This window comes from Littorina saxatilis, unplaced genomic scaffold (assembly GCF_037325665.1).
Source record: "Littorina saxatilis isolate snail1 unplaced genomic scaffold, US_GU_Lsax_2.0 scaffold_845, whole genome shotgun sequence".
Classification (NCBI taxonomy): domain Eukaryota; kingdom Metazoa; phylum Mollusca; class Gastropoda; order Littorinimorpha; family Littorinidae; genus Littorina; species Littorina saxatilis.
In genome coordinates, this window is record NW_027129394.1 from 37,979 (window position 1) to 60,164 (window position 22,186).

General features: G+C 44.8%; 1 protein-coding gene across 1 annotated transcript; it reads left to right on the forward strand.

Moving 5' to 3' along the window:
* The first annotated feature begins 1,056 nt into the window (after positions 1 to 1,056).
* Positions 1,057 to 14,221, forward strand: LOC138957658 (tyrosine-protein kinase RYK-like). The gene is made up of 4 exons (XM_070328734.1): positions 1,057 to 1,123; positions 4,640 to 4,770; positions 6,956 to 7,055; positions 14,052 to 14,221. Exons 1-4 carry the CDS (start codon positions 1,057 to 1,059, stop codon positions 14,195 to 14,197), a joined length of 444 nt encoding a protein of 147 aa, XP_070184835.1. The 3' UTR covers positions 14,198 to 14,221.
* The last annotated feature ends 7,965 nt before the right edge of the window (positions 14,222 to 22,186 follow it).

Genomic DNA, 22,186 nt, shown 5'->3' on the forward strand with positions numbered 1-22,186 from the left:
CTTCTGTTCAACTGTGTGTCTTTTCTGTCAAATCGATGCCAGAATTTTAAGGTGGGTGGTGGGGTAGGCAAGAAAGTGTGGCAAACGCTCAGTTTGTCGTTTTCGTCTAAACAGTTACAGCATTTACAACAGAAATGGAAGAGAAAAAAGCGCGGGCAAAGGCTTTGATGAGAGCGAAGCAAAATAAGATATGTCAGTCCGCCCCACCGCCCTCTCTGTTCTTCTCTTCTGCTTTCCAGCTTGTGTGTTGTTGCATGCAGACAAGTGGAAAATGCGTCCCGTTTGTCATAACTTGTCCGACGCTTTCTAGTCCTCTGAGACTGCTCCTTCAGCTGCACTCTATTCTCTCTCCCTTGTGTTCTGAGGAGTACGTACTCGTAAAGACCCAAAGACCTCGGTATTTCTCACCCCACCCGTACCCGCCTTGTTGTCTACCCGGGTATGCTCCAGGGTCTCCTTTGCGCCACCCGGTTCTCTTCGACGTGGTTGTCTGGGTGGAATCGAGACATTTCCGGTACCCCTAAAACTGCATCGACGTCTTGTTGTTTCGGATGGAGTTGTATGAACTGCAGCAGGCGCCGAGGAAATGGGACATGAGTGACGTCATCGACCACGTGTTTGAGCCAGTTTTCACCCAGTCGTTGGTTTCCAATGATGTAATTAGTGTTCACGTTGGACTGGAAATGTCCGTTAGTTACCGCTAATTGTTTCAAAATACCAGAGCAGAAACTGCCAAATGGCCAGTTATACTGGTTTTGATTGCATTTGAAAGTTTTGTTTAGCTAGTTACAACAAAGGGTTTGACTGCGGGTTGTCGTGACCTGGGTGCGCGAGAAAGTTACCACCCAAACAGGAGCCACCCGCAGTGTTGGATTGGTTGAAATTGAGATGTGTTGTGATTTCAACCAATCAGACCCTGCGCTTTGTTCTCTCTCGTTTGTTTGGCACCCACTTTTGGTTCGTGGCCCACGTGACCGGTTCTTGTTTGATGGAATTCTGAAGTTTTGATTAATACCGGTTTACAAAACGCCTAGTACAATCACTGCGTAATTCAAAATGCGCCTGAAAGCAGTACACTCGCACCGCGTGACACAAGCTGCGTCGGGGACATTCAAGCGTTGCAGTCAGTGAAAGAAAATGAATGTTTAAAATATTGACCCCAAAGAAGAGGCTTGCGCGCACGGCTAAGCATGTTTCATGTACCCATAAATTTACCGACAACGTGTTTTGGCCATCTGGCACGCTTGAAACACATTCATTGCCAAAGCAATGGACCTTGCCACCATTTTGAGTTGTTTTGATGGTTTCTTTCGGCAACTCAAATTACGGACGGCGTTTTTCATAGATTTACGTGCCATATACGTCAGTCTTTCCAAACGAGAATTCAGTGAAGAAGATGTTTCCTTTGTTTACTTCTTCGCTTGCATGATCGTTAACGGAAGATACTTTGAGATCTGAAAAGAGTGTAAACCATATAATTATATATCGTTAACCGGTCGGGTCTGCTTACGGAAATTTAATTTTGCAGATTTTGTAACCTTTTGAAATTTAATACAAATATGGCATCCTTTCACTGTTATAACTTCATAACGATTTCACTGCTTACCGACTAAGATTAATACAGATTTATAGGTCATTGTTATACATATGTCATAGATATTGCTATTACAATGGCGGAGAAGAAGTGTTGTCATCATTTTCACGAGTTTTCATTCACAAGCACCTGGGAAATAAATCTCACGTACCCCAGGCAATAAATCCTCGGTTACCATTGTTGCAGGAAGCAGGTTATACATGGATAATCAAAAGCAAACCCAATAGAAACGCTCGGGGATTCTTCGGCTCTTTTCATTGGTGTTTCCCCAAACCTTAACAGACGACACGACACTGCTTTGCAAAGTTCCAAAAACGAACTGGCAAACTGGCAAAAGTAAACAAAAAACAAAACTACTTCATGAAAGGTCATACATTCATCAAAAACAAATGGAACCTAGCGATATGTTTTGTCTTCTTACAGAGTCATGGAGTGCGTGTATCTGTGTTTCGATACTCCGAACGAGTTCAAGTAAAACGACCTCTGACACACACATTTTGACCCGTGCACAAGACGTTGTATCGATAAACGAAGCACAAATAACAAACAATAATAAAAGCAAAGAAAATAGCAACAAGATATGCAAACATCTAACAAAGCCGAGCAAGCAGAATGACAGGTCTAATGAAAAACAAAGAGGTACTGAGTCGGTAATAAGATCGCGATTCTTTCCTTCGCTGCACGACGCAAATCTTCTGTGACCTTTGACCAAACGTAGCTTCCACATTCGATCACTCAGCTTATTTTTTCAACAGAAAGCCGAGGGGGTGGAATACCGAGATGAAGCTACAGAACTGTGCATCCTCAAATCTGACATATTCATCCCAACATTTAATAAACTCAAAAACACAGAAAGTTGCTTTCACACGCCAGCTTTGATTGCCAGTGGTTATCAAACCGGGACTCGTGTGGTTATCAGCACGGAACCCGTGTTTCAACGCATGGCTCCCTGGGTTGATTGTGCACTTATTTTCTCACTACCAAAATGATGACAAAAACGATGTTTGGTGGTTGGTTGACAGACCAGCTTTTTTTGTCGGTCCTCGGGGGGCATATCGACTTTTGTTTCGGCCTTGGTCAATAAATATGAAACAAAAGACGATATAGCATATATCGGACCGACAAAAAAGCTGGGCTGTCAACAACCCATCAAACATCTTATATTATTCTGTCGCTTTAAATGTATCATTCTGACGACATAGTGAGCAACATTATGCGAGTATTTGGAGTACATGTGCTAAGAAGACAGCTTTTTCTCCAGGCAGACTATGATATATATAGGATTGACCTAGAGCCTTACTGAAGGAAAACTTGTTCATGATGTCCCTGTCCTAGCATCTTTTTTTATTTTATTTGCTTTATTGTTTATTGCTTTGCTGGGTATTGTCAGTTCCGGTTATTTTTCAACTTGTTTGGTTGATAAGGAAACGAAGCGGTATTTGTCAAAGGGTCATGCTCCCCCAAAAGTCCGTTTTCTTCTATTTTCATGTAATTCTTAGCTCGATATACTCATGTAATATTCCAGACCTTTCGAACTAACCAAACGTTTTATGTCCCGGATAATTCCTGATAAAACAACCCTTCCATCCGCCTCGCGTCAAACGCACATAAAACACATTAACCGGGTGCAGCTGCAGAAAGCCAGATGGTGTCAGTTTTAGACGACAAAAAGAAACAAAACTCCTGTTTTGAGAGCAACATGCACGCGAACAGCACGTTCTGCGTTCTCATAAATTCAGGGCATAGTGTACATTCGTGTTTTCGTCATCTTCCACGCTTGAAATATGGTGGATGTTTATCATACGCTGGGCTGGCCCCATGGAAATCCCATCACTCGTGTATCTCGTCGTTCTCTCTCCACTGCACAGCAGCTATGTTCTAACGCGGTGATTTTTCTTCATATATATCATATATTTTAAGCATGAAGTTTTATTTACCAAAGTGGATCGTAATATAGGACGTGCTTTAACAACATGACGGGGGAAAAGGGGGGGGGGGGGGCGGTAGGGTTGGGAGGACTGAATGGCTGGCTGACTGAACTTTTTTTTTACAACGATACTGAAAAGGTTTAAGGCACAATACCATGTCCTTCAGCCTGTCCTTTATAGACAAAGAAAACATGTAATGTACGCTCAAAATAATACAGACAAGAATAATAAAAATACTCCGAGCAATCAGAATAAAAAATACAGACTAAGTTAGAAAGACAACGAACGGACAAGCCAAAAAGTACGTGAAATAAATGTTGAATAGATAAGGAAACAAACAAATAAATAGCACAGAAAAACAAACGGACAAACATGCCATAAATTATGCAATAAAAAAACATGTCAAATATATGTCTGACAAACAAACAAATAAACAGACATATACAATCACAGAAAAATGTAGACAGGTGTAGTAAATGTTGGTAATTAAGGCGAGAGGGTAAAGACAAGGTATCATATATTTAGAGAGATAGATAGAGAGACAGAGAGAGAGAGAGACTAACACACACACACACACACACACACACACACACACACACACACACACACACACACACACACACACACACACACACACACACACACACACACACACACACACACACACACACACACAGATGCAGGGGACAGAAAACCGAGTAAGTAATAATCATCTATTCAAAAACATTGAGTAGCTACTGTCAAGTGGCTGAAGTTAAATACCCGACGATAGGGTAATTATTGTGTGATACGCTAACAGTCACTACGTTTCATCTGCATCTTGAAGTTGAACCTTTTTTTTTGTCTGACGTGCGCTGAAGAGAAAGGGTCTGAATGTAATTTAACACTTTTGTGTGTGTTTTCGTCCGGTGCAGGAAATAAAGACCGAGCCGTACTGTCCCCTTTTGTTTCTTCGTCGGAGGCGCATTGACGAGCAATGTGAATTAGCTTGCTTCTTCTCTTCTTCAGTTTTTAATTTATTTTATATTTTTATTATTTGATTTTTAAAATTTATTTTTGGCTTGTGATGCATTAAACCGTTTTAACAGTGTTTGTGTGCACTTTTTGTGTGTTGCAGGCATCAGAAGCGAGCTGTACTATGTCCGCGAGGGCATCATCAACAACTACGCGCTGTCTTTCAACATGCCCATCAACGCCAACATCGAGGAGATCTTCTTCACCTGGCAGAGTCTGCGCGACAACCCGCAGGTAACGGCTTTGCACGTGATACACGTTTTTTGACATTTGAGGTTGAAGGGGTTGGGTGGATGAAAGAGGTTAAAGGGGTAGGGGATGGTTAGAGGAAAGGCCAAAAAGAAAAATATGTCTGTTTCCGGTAACCCGACCGACCCTATTTTTAAGCGCCGACCCTAAAGGTTTTTTTTCGCTTTTCGCACACACACACGGTCAAGTATACTTTCTTTAGTTTCAATATATATCTAGGTCAAAAACATGTGCTAAATAATTGTAAGTAAACTAAGGAAGCGTTTTATAAAAATTAAAAATAAAATTAAAAAAAAACACGTAAAAAGACGTTAACAAAACTTAAGAAAAAGGTTAAAACAAAAATAAAATAAATTTTAAAAAAAGACCGACTGACCGACCGACCCTATTTTTTTCGGCGATGTTACCGGAAACAGACATATTTTTCTTTTTGGCTCTCCACCCGACTCCCTTGTATCTATTTGCTTTATGTGTGTTTTTCTCTCACTACGTTTGCCCTCACACTTCCATTGAATGTCTCTTCCTGCTCATGCGCCTCTTTAAATGCATGAGAGTTTGTGAGCTCGCGTAAAATTTCTGTTTCAGTACGAGCTTCGGAATCGTTTGCACTTGCAGTTCTCTTTATAGCTTGAAGACATGCTTATGGCTAATGTCTGTACTCAGACAAACCCGTTGTCTTTCTGGGAAAAAAGGGCATTTCACAAATATTTGGTTCCAGCTTTTGCTGTCTATTTGACAGGTTTATGATCCGAAGAATGCCAGGCTTATCGCTTAAATCTTCTGATGTGGAATACATTGGAGGCAGTTGTGCAGTGTCAAACAGATGAATTGTTATCATTCACAAAAACTCAGGAAGCGCATGCAGCATGTAAAAGTAATACATGCAAAATGAGGGACACAGCTTTCTAGCTACAAAGAGGGGCATTATTTTTGTGACTATGCTTAGTTATAACAGTGACATTGTGTCAAACGTTGGTCACCGAAAACGAGAGTTAGCACAATGGAATTGGATGATGCATTCGTTTTGACCGTTTGGAAAATGGTTGAGTAGTTAGACTTAAAATCATGATGTAAAAGACAATAAAACATTTTATTTGTTGCTTTTGAAGGTTTTTGACTCACATGCGAAGCAAAAGTGAGTCTATGTACTCACCCGAGTCGTCCGTCCGTCCGTCCGTCCGGCCGGACGTCCGGCCGTCCGGAAAACTTTAACGTTGGATATTTCTTGGACACTATTCAGTCTATCAGTACCAAATTTGGCAAGATGGTGTATGATGACAAGGCCCCAAAAAACATACATAGCATCTTGACCTTGCTTCAAGGTCAAGGTCGCAGGGGCCATAAATGTTGCCTAAAAAACAGCTATTTTTCACATTTTCTCTGAAGTTTTTGAGATTCAATACCTCACCTATATATGATATATAGGGCAAAGTAAGCCCCATCTTTTGATACCAGTTTGGTTTACCTTGCTTCAAGGTCAAGGTCACAGGAGCTCTTCAAAGTTGGATTGTATACATATTTTGAAGTGACCTTGACCCTGAACTATGGAAGATAACTGTTTCAAACTTAAAAATTATGTGGGGCACATGTTATGCTTACATCATGAGACACATTTGGTCACATATGATCAAGGTCAAGGTCACTTTGACCCTTATGAAATGTGACCAAAAAAAAAAAGGTAGTGAACCGCTAAAAGTGACCATATCTCATGGTAGAAAGAGCCAATAAGCACCATTGTACTTCCTATGTCTTGAATTAACAGCTTTGTGTTGCATGACCTTGGATGACCTTGACCTTGGGTCAAGGTCACATGTATTTTGGTAGGAAAAATGTGTAAAGCAGTTCTTAGTGTATGATGTCATTGCTAGGTTTAGTTATTTGAAGGTCAAGGTCATGTATAGGTCAAGGTCATGCATGTGAGTCGTATGGGCTTTGCCCTTCTTGTTTTGGTAAGCGGTCCCTCTGATTGTGTGTGTGTGTGTGTGTGTGTGTGTGTGTGTGTGCGTGCGTGTGTGCGTGCGTCTGTGTGTGTGTATGTGTGTGTGCGTGCGTGTGTGTGTGTATGTGTGTGTGCGTGCGTGTGTGTGTGTTTGTGTGTGTGTGTGTGTGTGTGTGTGTGTTACACTCGTGTTTTGATCGTTGTCATAACTGGTGTGACTGTGTGTTGCAGATGTTCTACACGATGAACTTCAGCGTGTCCAACCCTCGCGCCATGCGGACACCAGAGCCGGACATCAGTCTCAGTGGGGTGGTGCCGAATCAGCCATCAGGTCAGTATATAATGTAGTGTTGTTTCAAGCCCCAGGGGTCAATAGGTCCTAATGTCCTAGCTTTGTCCGCATGGCAAGAAGGTTGCATGGTGATCAGAAGAGCTCAGGCATGTCAAAACTCTCGGACGGCAGGGGTCAGAATAATGCGTCAGATCAAAATAGTATGCGTCAATGACCGAAGACGGCGGCTTGGGAACAATACTGTATTATGTTATAGTGTGAGACAATGACAAAAGATGACGTTTTCATGTCCGTGTCACAAATGACATGACCAGTATATATTTGTCTTTCTGGGAATCTATTATCTTGTTGATATTCTCAAAACTTGTTCAAAATTGCGTGTCAAATGGAACGGGAAAGTTTAAATCATAATCTAAACTTCTTGTATGAAGGTTATTTCCCGCTCCAAACTTTCTCAAATCGCCTCAAGAGGTACGTAGTTCGGAAGTCGGTTATGAATATTGACACCACACACCTGAAATACCTTGAAGTAGTGTTAGAACCTTAATTAAGGCACACAAAAAAAGAGGTCTGTTTACGGTAACATAGGCCAAAAAAATAGGGTCGGTAAGTCGGGATTTTTTTTTTCTTCAAAAAAACCATATTTTTACGTTATTTTTATTATTTTTTTTTCCCAAATGCCAAAACAAAGGCTAGGGTCGCGCGAAAAAAATAGGGTCGGTCGGGTTACCGTAAACAGACCTATTTTTTTTTTGTTGGCCAAAACTATCTTCTGTTAGCAGTGTTTCGTGTTCTCCGTGTTTACCTTTGCTTTGTCTTACTTTTCGACCCAAACAGAGCCCAACGAATGGTTGTGTGATGCGCCCGCAGCGTGTTGGCATACATACATGTGCTTGTCACATCCCGCTTTCAGCCTTCACCGCCGGCTAGCCAAGCTGCTTGCAGCACCGGCGAAAAAGAGAGCAGCCTTGCGTAAGTCTCTCCCTGCCAGTAAGCCTCTCCACAACAAGTCCTATGCAAGCTTTAAAGCAACCCTCCACGAGGTGTTGGGTGGTAACTGGGGGCCTTATGTCCCCAGGCAGAATTGCAAGGGCGCGGAGGAGGTTTGGCCCCGAACATGCGGCAGTGCAGGCCCACCGGTGCGTGGACACGCCCTGGCGCCCATGAACCAAACCCCCAGGTATGGGTTACCTACAAAGACTCTACGTCCCAACGGCTGACCAGGCGGACGAGGAGAGTGTACTCCCAACGGCTGTGAAGGCGGAAGAGGACCCTTAGTCTCACATCCCAACGGTAAAACAGGCGGACGAGGAGCTCCCAACGGCTGTTTTAGCGGATGAAGATGCCCCATGTTTTTGCTGCTTTCACAAGCGCCGGGTTGGAAAGACTCGTCAGCCCTGATAGGCAGCTTTCCTAGGAGAAGGACACTCGGAAGTCAAACCCGGCCAGATGAGGGCCGATAACCGTGTGAGGAAACTTGTCTAGGACAAGGAAAAGTCCAAAATCACACCCACGAAGGCCTACCGAAGACGGAAGACACTGACCTTCAGGGTGAGGTGAGAACCGAGTGTCTACGCATCACCGACAAATATGGTTGTGTCTACATCATTGAAACGTGATGGTGTCGTCTCTGTGGGCAGCCAGGCAGAGACGGTGCCGGGCCCCCAGCCTCAAAGGGGCCCACCCTCAGCGACTGGTATCTCTGACCCCCATCATGTAGCTGGTACGGGGCAGAGTAAAGCGACCGGCTATAACCTCAAGATCTGTCAGTGGAATGCTGAGGGAGTCCGAGCCAAGAAACTCGAGCTCCAAAACTTCCTCAAGAACCAAAACATCGATGTCTGCTGTATACAGGAGACTCATCTCAACCCAAATCATCGCTTCTCCATCAGAGGCTACGAGACCTTTAGAAGAGACCGAGATAATGGGCCAAAAGGAGGACTTCTCACCCTGGTAAAGAACACCCATCCAGCGGCGGAAATCTACTCTGCAGGCGAAGACACAGAAGTCCTTGGAATTAAACTTCTGCTAGAAAGCAAACCATTGTCCATTTTCAACATCTACTCCCCACCACCAAAACAGGTCCGACTCCAAGCTCTTCAGCCTGAAAGAGAAAGGTGGATAATTGTTGGAGATTTCAACAGCCACTCTCCCAGTTGGGGCTACCCGAATCTTGACCACAAAGGCGAAGAGGTGGAAGACTGGATTATCACCAATCAGATGGTGCTCATCAACCACCCTGATGACCCCCACACCTACTACTCCAGGGCGTGGCGAACAACAAGCTGCCCAGACCTTGCCATCGCAACGGACGATGTAGCCAAAGTCACGCGACGACAGGTGGAACAACAGCTAGGAGGAAGCGACCACAAACCTGTCACCCTCCACATTGAGCAAGACTCTAGGCCTTCCAGCAGAAAGCAGTGCCCAAGCTGGAACTACAAAAAAGCAAATTGGACAAACTTCCAAAGCAAAGCAGAAACAAACTGCAAAAATCTCAACTTCGGGCAACATCACCTAAACAGCAAAGTAGAGTTCTTCACTGCAGCCATCCTGAAAGCAGCAAAGGACTCAATACCTAGAGGCAGAAGGAAGACCTACACCCCTGGTTGGAACAACGAGCTCCAACAACTCCACAACACCGTCACCGAACTCAGAGAGAACATGGAACAGTCCCCTACAGACCAGAATACAGCCTCTCACAACAAAGCCAAAGCAGAATACACACGCCAGAAGCTTCAACAAACTCGCGCAGCATGGCATGAAAAAACCTCTTCCCTAAACCTGGAAAAAGACACAAACAGGCTGTGGAAGCTCACCAAGCTGCTGAACGAAGACAACCCAGAACGTCGGCAAACTGTCCTAGAGTCAGACGGGGAACTCCTCACACAAAAGAAAGCAGCCAACCACCTGGCACATCACTACCAACATGAGAGCAGTGTCAAGCTTCCACGAGAACGGACAAGACTGGCCAGAACACAAATACAGGAGCGGCAGAACCAGAGACCAACGGATAGATGCATGCAAGAAGCCATCAGCATGAATGAAATTGAAGCCGCCATCAAACAGCTTAAACCCAAAAAAGCACCCGGACCGGATGGTGTCACCAATGAAATGCTAAAACACCTCGGACCTCTTGCCAAAAGAACACTACTGAAACTCTTCAATGAGTCATGGAAAACCGGCAGTGTTCCAGCCATATGGAAGAAGGCAACCATCATCCCTATCCACAAGAAGGGAAAAGAAAAGAAGAACCCAAACAGCTACCGACCAATCAGTCTCCTCAGCTGCCTGGGCAAACTCTTGGAGAGAGTGATCAACAGAAGGCTCCTTTACTTTCTTGAAGACCGTAACATTCTGTCACCAACACAAACTGGATACAGAAGGCACAGAAGCACAGAAGACCAGCTAGCCCTCATTGCCCAAGACATAGAAAATGCGTTCCAGGAAAAGAAAAAAGTGGTCGCCGTGTTCTTTGACCTGACGAAGGCTTTTGACAAAGTGTGGAGAGAGGGCCTTCTGCTGAAGGTGCTTGAGAGCGGGGTTTCTGGAAGGATGTTCAGATGGATCCGGGGCTTCCTGCATGAACGATCAGCAAGAGTCAAGTTGGACGGACACTTGAGCCACAGTGTGAAGATGAGAGAAGGAGTTCCCCAGGGAGGCGTTATATCACCAACTCTCTTTCTCCTGTACATCAACAACATCACCACTGTTCTCCCCCGCCATGTCTCCAACACTCTGCACGCAGATGATCTTGCCATCTGGAGTACAGCAGACCTGGCCACATCTGCAGCATGCAGGATCCAGACAGCTGTGCACGACGTACACCAGTGGACAGAAGACTGGGGTCTTCAGGTCAGCGAAGTCAAAACTCAGGCTACTGTGTTCTCCCTCTCCACCACCAAAGAGAAAGTCACCATCAAGCTCGGCGACAGAACCCTGCCCCAAGTTGAGACTCCCACTTTTCTCGGGGTAAAACTGGATCCACGTCTCTCTTGGAAGCCCCAGATCGAAGACATGGAGAAAAGGGGGATCAAGAGGCTTGCCTTGATGAAGAAGCTCTCGGGAACACATTGGGGGGCCAACTCCAAGATACTGAAGACTGTGTACACAGGAACAGTTCGCCCAGTGCTGGAGTATGGGGCAAGTGCTTGGGCAACCGCAGCCAAGACGCACACCAACAAACTGGACCGGGTCCAAAACTTTGGCCTCAGGATAATCCTTGGGGCCATGAAATCTACTCCTATTGCCGCAATGGAAAAGACAGTTGGAGTTGAACCCCTTGAGAGCCGACAGCGAAGCAAGCTTCTTGCACATGCCGAAAAGATGAAGAGGCTACCAGACCACCCCCTGCATGACAAACTAAAAAGCCTGACAAAGAACAGGCTAAAACGGAAAAGCTTGAACCATCTTGTCAAGGAAGAGCAACGCATGCAGGCTGACATCTTGACGGCAAACATCGAACTGTGCGAGAAACTTGATCCAACCAACTGGCCCCCAAAAACCCTTAAAGCTGAAGTCAGAACCACCATCCCTGGCATTACTGTGAAGGGAGACCAGAGTGACGCTGTGCTGAAAGCTCTGACAATGGAAGAGATCGACAAGCGCTACCCTGCAGCTAGATGGACACACATCTTTACCGACGGATCAGCTGAAGACGCCACAAGAAACGGAGGATGTGGCGTATTCATCAAGAAACCAGGCCTGCCCCCAGTCTCGGTCTCAGCATCCGGAGGGAGATTGTGCTCCAACTACAAGGCTGAAGTTCTGGCACTCCACAAAGCCACAGAGACAGTCCTGCAGTGGGAAACCCGTCCCAAGAAAGCTGTCTTTCTTTCAGACTCTTTGTCAGCACTCCAGGCCTTGTGTTCGGGCAATCCAGACTCGACCATGGAACACCTGATGCAAAACATCAACACACTGGCCCAAACCACAGCGGTTGTCCTGCAGTGGATCCCCGCACACACGGGGATTGTGGGCAACGAAGTGGCGGATCGGCTGGCAAAGGAGGGCAGCAAAACTGAGCAGCAACCCTCTGATCTCACTTACAGTGAAGCCAGGACCCTAATCCGAAACAGGCAAAAATCCACCTTCAAAAAGAAAAACAATGGATATAATCCACACGAAGATGCCCTCCATCAGCTCACTCGTCACGAGCAGACCATTGTCTTCCGCCTCCGGACAGGCCACTGTGGACTAAACAGCCACCTAAAAAGGATCGGCATCAGACAGTCGGCCCTGTGCCATTGTGGAAAGGCGGACCAGACACCGGACCACTTCCTGCAGACCTGCCAACTCCACTGCAGTGAGAGGAAACATGTCTGGCCCACAGGGACATCGCTGCACACCAAGCTATGGGGCAGCACTCAGGACCTGGAAATGACAGCCCACTTCGTCAACATCACGGGCCAAAGAATCTAGACACAGCCATCGTCGAACGCTGAAGAAGAAGAAGACCCAAACAGAAACGGAATCGATTTCCTGAACTTAATAGTTTGTTGTCTGCTAGACGTGTACGTTCCGGACAGCGCTGGAAAAAATATTAAAGAAGAGTCGGCACTCAAACACAAAGGAGTCAGGCTGGTTCTGCTATTCATATTCATGTAATTGATTATCATAGCTATAGACTGTATGGAGCATTTTTGAGTCACTTGAGAAAAAGTGACTCTATGTAATCGGTCAGTGTTAGTCTGTCCGGCCGGCCGGCCGTCCGGCCGGCCGTCCGGCCGGCCGTCCGTAGACACCACCTTAACGTTGGACTTTTCTCGGAAACTATCAAAGCGATCGGGCTCATATTTTGTTTAGTCGTGACCTCCAATGACCTCTACACTTTAACGATGGTTTCGTTGACCTTTGACCTTTTTCAAGGTCACAGGTCAGCGTCAAAGGACAAATTAGACATTAACGTTGGACTTTTCTCGGAAACTATCAAAGCGATCGGGCTCATATTTTGTTTAGTCGTGACCTCCAATGACCTCTACACTTTAACGATGGTTTCGTTGACCTTTGACCTTTTTCAAGGTCACAGGTCAGCGTCAAAGGAAAAATTAGACATTTTATATCTTTGACAAAGTTCATCGGATGTGATTGAAACTTTGTAGGATTATTCTTTACATCAAAGTATTTACATCTGTAGCCTTTTACGAACGTTATCAGAAAAACAAGGGAGATAACTAGCCTTTTCTGTTCGGCAACACACAACTTAACGTTGGGCTTTTCTCGGAAACTATAAAAGTGACCGGGCTCAAATTTTATGTGAACGTGACTCATTGTGTTGTGAATAGCAATTTCTTCCTGTCCATCTGATGCCTCATATAATATTCAGAACTGCGAAAGTGACTCGATCGAGCGTTTGCTCTTCTTGTTTTTTAATAAATCGTTGCATCGCCACAATGTCCCCAGACAATAGGTCAGTTGGACCAGGACTGAAAATATGTGGAGGTCCAAATGTTCTAGCTACAATAACAATTCACTGTTTAGCCAAAGAGAGATCATAATGTCAAATCTGTTGGACTGTCGACCGGTAAGTGTTCAGAACAATGCGTCAGATAAAAAAAGAAAGAAAAAAGTATGGGTCAATGACGGAAGGCCGAGGGTTGGGAACAACACTGCAGTCATATGGCAGCAAATGTCCCTTTTACTTCAAAACGTCAGATTCACCAGAAAACGTCCCCCAAATGGCGTCGTGGACAGTGTATGTTTAAACCGCAGTTTGCGTTTGTTTTAGTGTATGTTAAAACCACAGTTTGTGCTTGTTTCAGTGTGTGTTTAAAACCATGGTTTGCGCTTTTTGTCAGTGTATGTTAAAACCACAGATTGCGTTTGTTTCAGTGCATGGTAAAAACCATGGTTTGCGCTTGTTTCAGTGTATGTTAAAACCACAGTTTGCGTTTGTTTCAGTGTATGTTAAAACCACAGTTTGCGCTTGTTTCAGTGCATGGTTAAACCATGGTTTGCGCTTGTTTCAGTGTATGTTTTTACCACAGATTGCGTTTGTTTCAGTGTATGTTTAAACCATGGTTTCCCTTGTTTCAGTGTTCAAAGTGAGCTTGCCGTGCTCAGGTCTGATGAGCGCTGAAGTGGATGTACGCATGCAGATGAACATCAACATCTTCTCGGCTTCCAACCTTACCGTGCTCAACTTTAAGCGCCAGAAAGTCTGCCTCAAAGGTCAGTGGTAAAAGAGTATGTTTTGGTGTATTGTTCGTTCGTTCGTTTGATTGTTTGTTTGAAGGCTATACTGCCCTCTATCACACAAGAGTGGTGGTGGTATGGGTGGGGGGGGGGGGGGGGGCATACTGAGTGCACACGATGTTTGTTCTTTCCTTTTTGACTCACATGCGAAGCAAAAGTGAGTCTATGTACTCACCCGAGTCGTCCGTCCGTCCGTCCCCCCCGGACGTCCGTCCGGAAAACTTTAACGTTGGATATTTCTTGGACACTATTCAGTCTATCAGTACCAAATTTGGCAAGATGGTGTATGATGACAAGGCCCCAAAAACATACATAGCATCTTGACCTTGCTTCAAGGTTAAGGTCGTAGGGGCCATAAATGTTGTCTAAGAAACAGCTATTTTTCACATTTTTCCCATTTTCTCTGAAGTTTTTGAGATTCAATACCTCACCTATATATGATATATAGGGCAAAGTAAGCCCCATCTTTTGATACCATTTATTTTACCTTGCTTCAAGGTCAAGGTCACAGGAGCTCTTCAAAGTTGGATTGTATACATATTTTGAAGTGACCTTGACCCTGAACTATGGAAGATAACTGTTTCAAACTTAAAAATTATGTGGGGCACATGTTATGCTTTCATCATGAGACACATTTGGTCACATATGATCAAGGTCAAGGTCACTTTGACCCTTATGAAATGTGACCAAAATAAGGTAGTGAACCACTAAAAGTGACCATATCTCATGGTAGAAAGAGCCAATAAGCACCATTGTACTTCCTATGTCTTGAATTAACAGCTTTGTGTTGCATGACCTTGGATGACCTTGACCTTGGGTCAAGGTCACATGTATTTTGGTAGGAAAAATGTGTAAAGCAGTTCTTAGTGTATGATGTCATTGCTAGGTTTAGTTATTTGACCTTGACCCTGAAGGTCAAGGTCATGTAAAGGTCAAGGTCAAGCATGTGAGTCGTATGGGCTTTGCCCTTCTTGTTTGATTAGTTTTTTTTTTAATGTTGTGTGTTTGTTTTTGGACATTGTGTGTGTTTGTTAACATGTTGTTTTCATTGATCGCCCATTGCTTAACTCTTTTGAATTAAAGGACTCTCTCTGTCTGTGTCTCTGTCTGTCTGTCTGTCTGTCTGTCTGTCTGTCTGTCTGTCTCTCTCGCTCTCTCTCTCTCTCTCTCTCTCTCTCTCTCTCTCTCTCTCTCTCTCTCTCTCTCTCTCTCTGTGTGCGCATGCGTGTTTTTATGAGTGTGTTGAGGTTTTCCAACCTAAACAATTTGCAGAAGTACGTGTGTGTGTGAGTGCCGGTGGGGGGGGGGGGGGGGGGGGGGGGTGCGGATTGTTGTGTCCAGAAGCTCGTTTGTCCATTACTCTCAATTATTTTCAACGTTTAGTAGTTTTGTTCTTAGCAGTAGATCATGGTATCAGTGTTGATGAATATTTTACTATTCTCCTCAGTCAGACAAAGACTCGAAAGAGTCAGATTTCACTTTCAAGGTTGTGTTTATTCGAGGTGTTTTTGTTTAGAGAAGAGCTGTGTCTGCACGAGACCGTACTGGGCAGTTGAGGCAGTTGGTATATTTGCATAAGTCGGCTAGTGCTAAGTGGTCATATTGAGCAGGTCAGTTTGTATATTTTTCCGTGTCCAAGACTGGTGAAAGTAATGCAGGGGGAAAAGCTGAAAGAGAACGTTTCTGCGTGAGCGAACGTTCGGATTTCGAAGTTTTTGGGCGAACGTGTCAGATGAGAAAGGTTTGCTTGATGGTCAGTCTGCTTTAGTGATAACTTGGTTTACACACTTCTTATGTTTTTTTTCTCGAGCACGTATATTTGTCGAAGACAGAGTAATCGACTTCTGCAATTGAGGTGTTCTTGAATGTTGTTGAAGCTTCGGATTTGTAACGCTGCACACTTCTGAGGTTTGATGACTTCCAAACATTCCACAAATCTGGTTGACTCTCGTCAATTTTCAAGGTCGTCGAGGGTCAAGTTCGGGCCAAAAAGTGGGCTATTATCAATTTCCCACATATCAGCTTTGAAACTTAACACGCTTCCATAGTTTGATAACCTCCAGACATGAACAGTCTGGTTGACCCTCACAAATTTCAAGGTCGCAGTCGGGTAAGGTTCGGTTCAACAAATGAAAAAATTGTGATTTTCTTGAACGTTCTTGGAGCAGAGTCATTAATATTGTAATGTAGTTACTGACTGCAACAACTTAATTTGACTGATTGGGTAAATTGGCCAGTTTTGTGTATGTGAGCCAAAATTGGTACTTCCATGGGAATACTGGTTTGGAAAGTGGCTTGTACGATCACTGATGTACAGGCTCAGCATTAGACAGAATGCACTCGAGCGTGGGCGAAGATTCGTTAAACCAAACTTTCTGATTCCAGCCGCAAACGCTAACAATGCAGAGAACACAGAAATCTCGAGAAAGGTGGTACATAGAAAGAAACTCGCCAACAATTCCGTTGAACCCCAAAGGAATCAAAAATGTCACACAGTATAGTAACATACAACATAGAAAGAAACTTGCCAGCCGATGATTCCGTAGACCCAAGACAGAATCCAAAATTTCACACAGTAACATACAACAAAGAAAGAAACTTGCCAGCAATTTGGAACCCAGAAAGACTAAGCCATTTCAGTAACACAGAACACAGAAAGAAACTTGCCAGCGATTTCGTAGCTTGAGCTCCCCATGTCATCGAGCCTGTGGGGTTATTGCCGGCGACTTTCATCGCTAGGCCCCCTTGGCTCCCTGGACCGCGCAGCATTCCTGTCCAGGGCGCACAACCTGTGATCGCTTACAAAGAAAGCAACGCAGCGCACGTGCATGGTGAAAAAGACTTTTGTGACGCGTTCTGTGTTCTCTGAAAACTTTTAGAGACCGGAGAGAACTCTTTTTTTTTAGGGGAGGGGGGGGGTGCCTTGGGCTTGGTGTGTGTGTGTGTGTGTGTGTGTGTGTGTGTGTGTGTGTGTGCACCTTGCCTTTCGATAGACAAGGGCGAATACTTACCTGGTGTTGGAAGTTTTGGGTTATGGAGGTGCAAGACGTGGAATTCTCATGAGATTGTCTGGAAGGAAGTGTTTTGCTTGGAGCCGCCAACCGGGTCACCTTTGACAGACACTGCCAGTCAAGCGTGGCAGCCGCAACTTTTGATCATAACTTCGCTTACATTTTGAGGGAGGGCCGGGGAGGGGGGTTTGACAAAAGGGGGTGTTCTTCGTTGGAGGTAGCTGATTATTTTCATCTGATGCTATGGTTATGTAATTATATCGTAATCCATTGTTTTGTTTCGCTTGGGGCTGTTTATTTTGTGAGCTTCGATCAGAAAAGCAAAAGGGACGATAGGCATGTTGCTTGGCCCTTTCTGTGGAGTTACGGGTTTTGTATGAAAATATTAGGTGTTAGTCAGGGTGCTGCGAGTCACGTTGTACTGGAATGACAGGTTTTGTCTGAAAATATGAGCTGTTGGGGTTTTGCGTACGTGCTGCACATGTGTACAGCTACATACACCAATAGACAGGCAGGGTCTTGAGAACGTTCACCATTGAAACTTGCATAATTATGATACCGGCTGTTACTTTATTGACTCAAGTCTCATCACCTCCCTCTTCATCAAAACACACTGAAAACAAAGATAAAAACCGGTTTCGTTTCATGGAAGGAAGCCTCACAACACACAGAAAACGGATGAAGCCGTTTCATTCTTACAAACCTGACTGTCATGTTAGAACTAACAATATTGAAACTTCCATGGAAGCTGCTACTTTATATTTTATTTGTCTCCTCTTCATTCAAAACACAGAATTATAACAGAAACACGCCGCAGAGCTGCAGAGCACACAGAAAGAAAGTTGATACACCTGTTTCATTTTCGGGGGAGCAAACCGTAAAGTGTGAACGTGCACCATTGAAACTTACTTGGTTGCTGTAAGTGTTACTTTATCGTGTATCAATCCCTCCCTTCCAACAAATCACACAGAAAACAGAAGAAAAAACAACCTGTTCTGACCATGTTGAAAAAAAAAGACCTTTAAAACACAAATAGAAGACACAAAAAACTGTTTCATTTTCACAGAAGATTGAAGTCACAAGCATACTCCATGAAGCGCAATGCACACACGGGGAGGCACGTGCAGCATGTAGAGCAGTATGCTCGTTTCGCGAAGCACCGCGGAATCCCGCGGAAGGATGACAGTGTGTGACACTACCCGTAATAAACGCCATGGTGTCAGGGTTTCACAGTTAGCTCACAGGTGACACTGCTGACCCGGGTGGAGCGACAGGTTCGGGTGGCCTTACAGGGTTAAGTGAGAGTATGCGAGAGAGGAGGGGGGGGGGGTGTGGAGAGACCTGTGTGTGACAATGTCAGGTTATCTATTATCCGATGGTTTGTCGTAAGCATCATGGTACCCGTTACGCCTGTTTCCGTGCTCAACCGCTAAAGTCTGGGAAGAAAATCTGGCGTTACAGGTTGCTTTGCAACGATGTGCTTCGTACCCGGAAACAGAAGCTGGGTAGAAAACCCGGCGTTGCAGGGTGCTTCGTAACGATGTGCTCCGTCCCCAGAAACAGGAGCTGGGTAGAATACGATGTATCTCGTTCAATACACTATCTTTGCTAAGAAGCTGAAGCTGGGTATACACAAATAGTGCAAAAAAGAGCACAAGGTTTATACGAAAACCGTCGTGACGGGTCAACATTGAGAACAAGAGAAGAATTTCTGCCTCACGTCTGGTCATGTAAAATTAACTAATCGGATAAATTCCTCAGTCATTTCGATGTAATCCGGGTACAATGTCAACATGACCTGTTGTATAAGTGTCAAGCAAATCATGCAACCGGGTGGAAATCTTGTCCGTGTGAGCGGATTTACCCGGGTCACCCAGAGAAGATGGAGCAGCGTCCTTTCTCTTGTGTGTGTGTGTTTCAAGATGGCACCATTCAGCAAAAACTCTTTTGTTTGTTTTGCGCCTCGGCTTGGCTTACCGCCTGCATGTGTCTGTAGCTGTTTGGAAAGGCTTAGTCTTTCGTGTCTTAGAGCGAAACAAAGAAAGGCGAGCGTGTTGCGTTTGTTTTGCTTTCATCGATAGGGTTGAGATTGCGGGCTTGCGGTTCTGACCTCGCGGTTTGAAAGAAGGCGCTTGTTTTGTAAAACTGAAAGAAGAGGGAAGATTGCTGTGGACTCTCTCTCTCTCTCTCTCTCTCTCTCTCTCTCTCTCTCTCTCTCTCTCTCTCTCTCTCTCTCTCTCTCTCTTTATTCCTCCCCCTCCCTACCCCCCTCTCTCTTTCTCTCTCTCTCTCTCTTTCTCTCGCTCTCTGTCTCTCTCTCTGTCTGTCTCTGTCTCTCTTTATTCCTCCCCCTCCCTACCCCCCCCTTCTCTCTCTCTGTGTGTCTCTCTCTCTCTCTCTCCCTCTGTGTCTCTCTCTGTCTCTTTCTCTGTCTCTCTTTCTCTGTCTCTCTCTCCCTCTGTCTCTCTCTGTGTCTCTCTCTCTGTGTCTGTCTCTCTCTGTCTCTCTTTATTCCTCCCCCTCCTTACCCCCCCCCCCCCCCCACCCTTCTCTCTCTCTCTGTGTCTCTCTTTCTCTCTCTCTCTCTCTCTCTCTCTCTCTCTCTCTCCACCCTCCCCCCCCCTCCCTACCTCCTTCTTCACTGTGGATGGAGTTGAAGTATACAGTTTACTCGTCTGTGCTTGAGTGATTGTGGATGTTCTGGGCGTTGTAAGAAGTCGTATTGGATTAAATCTGTCCTTCAGTTGAAGCTGTCGGAGTGACAGAGAAAGGTTTTGTTGGTGAAAGCTTAGAAGTTTGCTGGCCTTTGTGAAACTGAAAGGTTAAAGATTGCGTCAAGTTGCGGTCAGGACAGTGCTTTTGAAGGGGAAAATAAGTTAGCTTCACTGTGACACTGACACAACAAAGACACACGTACAGTCACAGAGAGACACTAACACTTGCACACACCGGTAGTTCTAAGTAAGGCTGATGGGGTCTATGTCGACCAAAAGAGTGGGATTCCCTGTAGGTGGAGTTCCTGTAGGTGGATTCCCTGTATACAGGGAATACCACAGGGTGTAGTTCCTGTAGCGTTTCGCTGATATCGCTCAAAGTCACGTGATGCTTAGCGACATCGGTAGAATTTGATGTTTTTCGATCTTTTTTGATATTTCTTAGAAATTCGAGTATGGTTTGCAAGTTTTAGTTGAAAAACTCCACCCTGTGGGATTCCCTGTATACACGACATCCCCCTACAGGAACTCCACCTACAGGGAATCGCACTCTTTTGGTCGACATAGACCCCATCAGCGTTCGGCTGTGTGGTACTTATAATCTGAGGTACAAATACCAGGGCATTTGCATAGATTTAGTCCGAATTGTGACGTTCGAAATTACAAGAAGCATACTGATTGTGTGTGTGTGTGTGTGTGTGTGTGTGTGCTGCGACTTGACCTTCTAGTCTACGTGGGGGAGGGGTTGTTACTCTACATGCTGAGCTGACCTTTTCTTGGAGCGCTTTCCTCTAGTGCCTTTAGCGATAGAACGAGCGGAAAAACTTTGCCACACAAAGGAATATATACCTGTGAGCAATATTCGATGCAGCTGATCTTCTTGGCTGTCCACGCTGGGGGTGTATCCTAAGCATTCTCTTCGTATGTTTTTCTAGATATTTGAGATCTGACCGAAATAGCTTTTGGGTAATGGCATTTGAAAGTCCTCGGTATACAGGCGGCTGTTTCTTATTTGGCGGGAAGGCTTAGTTTTTGCGAGTGAAGCTAGGTAAGACCATTAATTTCTTAAGGACTTCTCGCGGCGAGGAAGAATAGGAGAGGCTTCACGGCTTCAACTCCTGTTGGTTGTTCATGGATAACTCTTTCCATATTTTCCAATCGTATTTAATGTTGCCCAACATGCACAGGATACATTGTTTCACAGACGCTTTTGCGATGTACTGTACTTGCCCCGCAAGCGCTTAGCTTCTTCTTCTTCTTCTTGTCGATCACTCAGATGGAAACGCCGGTTCTCCGCGCAAATGTTGCCGTGCGCTGTAGGTCGTCCAGACTGCCATAGAGCTTCCCTTGCACCGTGGTCGCCTAGCTAACAAGCTTTTCCAGCTTGAGAGAAACGGACGTTTGTACAAAATGTCTAGATAGGATTACGAGAGATCTCCACAGTGCGCATCACTAATGAGTTACAATGCTTCACTGTCTCAGTGCTGTTGTAGGGATTTTCTGAGGATCTGAGGGATTTCCACAGTCATGTGGTATTTGTGAATCAGAGTCACTGATATATCACGAGTTTTTTATTTGTTATATTTTTGAGTCACTTGAGAAAAAGTGACTCTATGTAATCGGTCAGTGTTAGTCGGACGGCCGGCCGGCCGTCCGGCCGGCCGTCCGGCCGGCCGTCCGTAGACACCACCTTAACGTTGGACTTTTCTCGGAAACTATCAAAGCGATCGGGCTCATATTTTGTTTAGTCGTGACCTCCAATGACCTCTACACTTTAACGATGGTTTCGTTGACCTTTGACCTTTTTCAAGGTCACAGGTCAGCGTCAAAGGAAAAATTAGACATTTTATATCTTTTCTCGGAAACTATCAAAGCGATCGGGCTCATATTTTGTTTAGTCGTGACCTCCAATGACCTCTACACTTTAACGATGGTTTCGTTGACCTTTGACCTTTTTCAAGGTCACAGGTCAGCGTCAAAGGAAAAATTAGACATTTTATATCTTTGACAAAGTTCATCGGATGTGATTGAAACTTTGTAGGATTATTCTTTACATCAAAGTATTTACATCTGTAGCCTTTTACGAACGTTATCAGAAAAACAAGGGAGATAACTAGCCTTTTCTGTTCGGCAACACACAACTTAACGTTTCTCGGAAACTATAAAAGTGACCGGGCTCAAATTTTATGTGAACGTGACTCATTGTGTTGTGAATAGCAATTTCTTCCTGTCCATCTGATGCCTCATATAA

Coding starts and splice junctions, on each gene's coding strand:
- LOC138957658 (XM_070328734.1), top strand. CDS start 1,057: ATGCGCCTGAAAGCAGTACACTCGCACCGCGTGACACAAGCTGCGTCG. Junction 1,124..4,639: donor GGGGACATTCAAGCGTTGCA/GTCAGTGAAAGA, acceptor TGTGTGTTGCAG/GCATCAGAAGCGAGCTGTAC. Junction 7,056..14,051: donor GGTGCCGAATCAGCCATCAG/GTCAGTATATAA, acceptor CCCTTGTTTCAG/TGTTCAAAGTGAGCTTGCCG.